This window comes from Chrysochloris asiatica, unplaced genomic scaffold (genome assembly GCF_000296735.1).
Source record: "Chrysochloris asiatica unplaced genomic scaffold, ChrAsi1.0 scaffold00599, whole genome shotgun sequence".
In the NCBI taxonomy this organism is placed as follows: Eukaryota; Metazoa; Chordata; class Mammalia; order Afrosoricida; family Chrysochloridae; genus Chrysochloris; species Chrysochloris asiatica.
Genome location: NW_006409117.1, coordinates 361679 through 366778, shown reverse-complemented (window position 1 = coordinate 366778; position 5100 = coordinate 361679). Strand labels below are relative to the sequence as shown.

The following is a 5100-nucleotide window of genomic DNA, read 5'->3' as shown; positions in this document are numbered from 1 at the left end:
GATTGTAACCATAGCAATGAAATGATATATGATAGAATGAATGTAAAACTAATGTTCTCCCATGTAAGCCATCACATAATTCACAATAAAACATAAAACATAAAATAAATAAATAGATAAAGTGACATAGAAAAGTGAAAGATACAATACAATGGCTGGGGATATTTAGACATCACTGTTTATTGCTAGAACAAGCAAAGAGAAAATCAATGAGGATACAGAGGACTAGAAAGGCACGATTAATGAGGTCAACCTGAATATAACCTGTTGTCCACCATACCAAATAACAATTGTTTGGAAAAACAACTGCTTAGGAAAAAATTTGCCAACCTTATTGGCACTATTGCCATTTTGGACTGGGAACGTGGTGCAATGAACTACTTCATATGTCTCGTCTAGCCATAGTCTTCATAACTCCTACCAAACTACTTTATTCAGATGAGTCTGTTAAAGAAACAAGGGAAGATGCTGATGGATTACGATTCTGTTGTGACTGATTGTTAGCAGTATTAATTGGTACATTAACGTGGATATAAAATGAACCATCTCAGAAGCGGGAGTGAGCAATCTCATTACATCAAAGAAGAAGAGGCAGGAATGGAGCTTGTCTTTTGAACCCCAAGAACCCTGTGCAATGGACCTCCTTAACCCAGGGACAGAAATCCATGACGCTAGAAGAATGACAGAGGAACAACACGAGCAGTAGCAGAACCAAGAACCAGAGCACAAGATAGAGTGGTGCATTTCTCAGTCATGGAGCAAGTGAAGATGAATCATTTGGGGCAGAAGCCTTGCTTGCAGAATGGGGTGCCTTGAGACACTTAAGTTGATGACTGAGGTTTGCTGACCCACAGAGCTACAGCTGAACACCCTCAGGCTGAGGTTTATGGTGGAATGGTGTGCCCTGTGAGCATTTATCAGCATCCAAAAAGAGTTTTGTAACATACCAGAGCAGGGCAGAGTCCAGGCCAAGGGTCTGAGGTCCAAAGAAATGTCTGACCTGACTGGAAGAACTATGCCTATAACCTGCTAACTTCCCTAATAAACCCCATAATTGTGAGTATGCTGTCTTAGTTCTGTTTGGCAGTTGCGATGACTTATCAAACCCAGCTGAGTAAAGAGGCATAAGGGAGGAATGGTTGGTGCCATACATTTTTTAAAGACAGTATTTGTGTGTGGGGCTTTCCTGGGCATTATAGAATATTTAGTATCAGCCCAGCTCTCAATCTTCTAGAGAGCAACAACATCAAGCTATCATATAATCAAGACTGTTTCAAGACATTGACAGATGTTCCCTGGGGGAAATGACACTTTGAATTGAAATCAGTGATTTATAGGTACCTCCTAGATTTTAATTGTGTATATATTATTACTGCACCCTTAGGATCCTGAACTGTGCAATGAAGCCATCTATATATTTATCTAACCTTGGTCAGTAATGTCTGTGTAGCTATGAGAGAACGTAATATTTTTTATAAATTTCATTGAGAAATGATGGACTTGATGTTAATTCTTATGGCACCTCTTACACAGAAAATATAAATCTAAGTCAAACTCACACACACACACACACACACACACACACAAGAAGAAGAAGAAAAAAAAACCACAGATGATTTTTATTATGCAGTTAACATATCTTTTAATGATCACCAACTAAGACCAAAGCAATCTACTACTTTTATGAATGGGGAAAGAAGACATACACACACAAAAAAAACCCAGACAATGAAGGAGAATCAAATTTTGTTAATTCAAGTCATTTTCTTACCCCTGTGAGTACAAATGCCTTGTTTCTATTGTTGATAACTTTTTTTACAGCGTCTTTCACATCCTTATTTCGGAGGCTGTAGATCAAGGGGTTCAACATGGGAATGATCACTGTATAGAAGACAGAGGCCATCTTGTCTGTATCAAGTGAATGTTTTGAGCTTGGTTGTAGGTACATGAAGATCAGTGTCCCATAAAATATAGTGACTGCCAACATGTGGGAACTACATGTGGAAAAAGCTTTGCGCCTGCCCTCAGCTGAGCGCATCTTCAGGATGGCAGAGATAATGAACATGTAGGAGACAAAGACGATCAAAACAGAGGAAATGAATGTGATACCAGCACAGGTCAAAATCCATAGCTGTTTGGTGTGAGTGTCTGAACAAGTCAGCCTGAGAAGAGGCATGTCGTCACAGTAGAAATGGTTGATGATATTGGAATGGCAGTAGCAGAGATGGAAGGTGAGGATGGTATGGAACAGTGCCATCAAGAAGCTATAGCTGTAGGGAACAGCTACGAGCTGAAGGCAGATTCCCTGGGACATTGTGACCATATATAAGAGAGGATTACAGATGGCCACGTATCGATCATAGGCCATGGAGGCCAGTAGCAAGCACTCTGATATCATGAAGGTAAGGAAGCAGCCTAATTGAGCAGCACACGCATGAAAAGAGATAGCATTTATTTTGTATAAGAAAGTTCCAAGCATTTTAGGTGTAATGACAGAAGTATAACAGAAATCAACAAAAGCCAGGTTGCTTAGAAAGAAATACATTGGTGTGTTGAGTCTTGCATCTACCCTAATGACTATGATCAAACCCAGGTTTCCTACTACTGTGAATAGGTAGATGGATAAGAATATCAGAAAGAGAGGCACCTTCCACTCCTGGTGATCTGTGAGGCCCACAAGAATAAATTCTGTCACCTGGGTGCAATTTATCTGATCCATGTGTCTCTTCAGGGCATCTGGATAAGAAATGAGGGAAAATAATTCAATTAAATGTAATTAAATTTTACCAATTTTATAATTTTTAAAATATATTTTGATATTCTATACAGAATTTGGTTGCTAATATAGGGATTATTAGTGGCACTGTAGGATCAACACTGGACTATAAACCACAAAGTCAGTAGTTCAAACTCACCAGCTGCCCCTCAGAGACCCTATAACAAGGTTGCTATGAGTCAGAGCCAACTTGATAACACTTAACTACAACAACAACAACAAAAGAGTCCTAGTAGTGTAGTGAGTTAAGAGTTGGACTGCTAACCATTATTTCATCTGTTCAAATCTACCTGGGAGAAAGATGAGGCTTTCTGCTCCAATAAAAATTTGCAGCCTTGGTAACACCATATACAGGGTCTCTAGGAGTCAAATCTGACTGAACATCATACAACCACCACCATCCTGTTGGAATATCGTTCTGGAAGTCTGGTCTGAAATATGGGTGGATTTCAAATACATGTCAAACATTTCCACATTTAAAGCATGCACATAAATGAAGAAAGTGAATAAATCCTACTATGATTCTAAATAGATGATAAATTAAAATAAAATTCACATGCTTCCAAAGAGTCTTATATCAATTGTTGTTGTTGTTGTTAAGTGCCATCGAGTCGGTTCCGACCCATAGCGACCCTGTACAGGGTTTCCGAGAGTGTAAATCTTTACGGGAGTAGAAAGCCTCATCTTTCTCCCGCGGAGCGGCTGGTAGTTTCGAACCACTGACCTTAACGATCGCAGCCCGATTCGTACCCACTACGCTACCAGAGCTCCTTATCAATTAGTGTCACTTTAAATTTGTTTCCCATTTACTAAAGCTACATATTTGAATTATATCTTGTGTATTGATTTTTGCTTTCTTGATGTATGCTAAATTGGATGTTTTCTGTGTTTTTGTATTCATTTTAATTAATTTTCATAATTGAATTATTTATTCTCCAAGTGGAATTTATTCTAAGAAAGTATAGAGCTCTGGCTATTAATATTCAAATATAAAATTCTGTATCTCTCTCCCTCCTCCTTTCTCTTCTCTTTCTTCATCTTTTTCTTTCTTGTTCTATTGACTTTGTATGTGAAAAATGAAAATAAATATTTCTTAGTAAAACTCAAATAATTTTCATTATATAATTTGGAAATTATGCTAAAGATATCTACTAGGCCAAAAAAAAAAAAAAAAGATTTTGTTTTTATTCAAATTTATTCTGAATTTGAAAAGCCTAGATGGCACAATAGTTAAGCTCTCAGCTGCTAACTGAAAATCCAACCATTCAAATTCTCCATCTTCTTCATAGAAGATGTGATCATCTCCTTCAGTTAAGAATACAGTGTTTGAAATGCATTGTGGTAGTTCTACTCTCTACTAGCAGATCATAATGAGTTGGAATTGACATGATAACTATGAATTGAGATTTATTCAGAATTTAATAATAGCTCTAATCTGCTTACAACTCAAGAGCATTACATATTGTTGTTGGTAAGTGCCATCAAGTTGAACTAGCTAGTGTGTTTGATAGCTGACCTTGAGGTTTGCAGTCCAGTGCTAACCCTTCAGTGCCACACCAGGAGTCCCATTATAATATGCTTACTGAACAGTCACTATGTAGTAACTTTTAAGTTTGCCTTAATTCTATCCTAAATTGTTGCAATCCTCCTGAAACCCTAATTCAGATGGATTGCTTATGTGTCATGATAGCAACATGAAAATTGAGGGCAATAAGGACTTTGGAACCTATGAATTCCAAATGTCTAATTTGCACATGAAGAAAATGAAAGTCAACATTGAAGGGAGAAAAAAGGGATAGAAAAAAAGAATAAAAAGAAAACTTTTGTTTATGGGGCTTCTCCATGGCACCTAACAACAAAAACAGACCAAAAACATCTGTTTAGACTACTTGTTTCATGACTCAAAATTATTTGGCCAAACAGTATAGGAAAAAAATAAAACCTATTATAAAAGACATGAAACTAATAAATAAACACAAAGTTACACTCTCATTACCTGGCATGTTCTTATTTCTATATGCTTTATTGTGTTCTGTTGTAAATCATTCCATTCTATTTAATCCAAATAATTCTGTACAAGATAGTATAAACTGAATTAAGGATCTACTCATAGTTACAGACACAGATTAAAAAAATCCCAATCTAGACCACCACATACCACTACAGTTTTTACTAACAGAAATGCAGAAGATAATTACCTTCATATAGCTCCAATATATAGATGATTACATGTAAGATCAGGACCCCTGGTAGCATAGTGGGTTAGGAATTCAGCTTCTAACTAGCAGGTTCAGTTGCTTCAAGTTGGAATAGACTCCACAGCA

General features: G+C 37.1%; 1 protein-coding gene across 1 annotated transcript; it reads right to left on the bottom strand.

Annotated features, from left to right (window-relative positions):
• Positions 1-1759: 1759 nt before the first annotated feature.
• On the bottom strand, positions 1760-2719 carry LOC102835434 (olfactory receptor 8U8-like). The gene has a single exon (XM_006877799.1). It carries the CDS (start codon positions 2717-2719, stop codon positions 1760-1762), a length of 960 nt encoding a protein of 319 aa, XP_006877861.1.
• Between the last annotated feature and the right edge of the window lie 2381 nt (positions 2720-5100).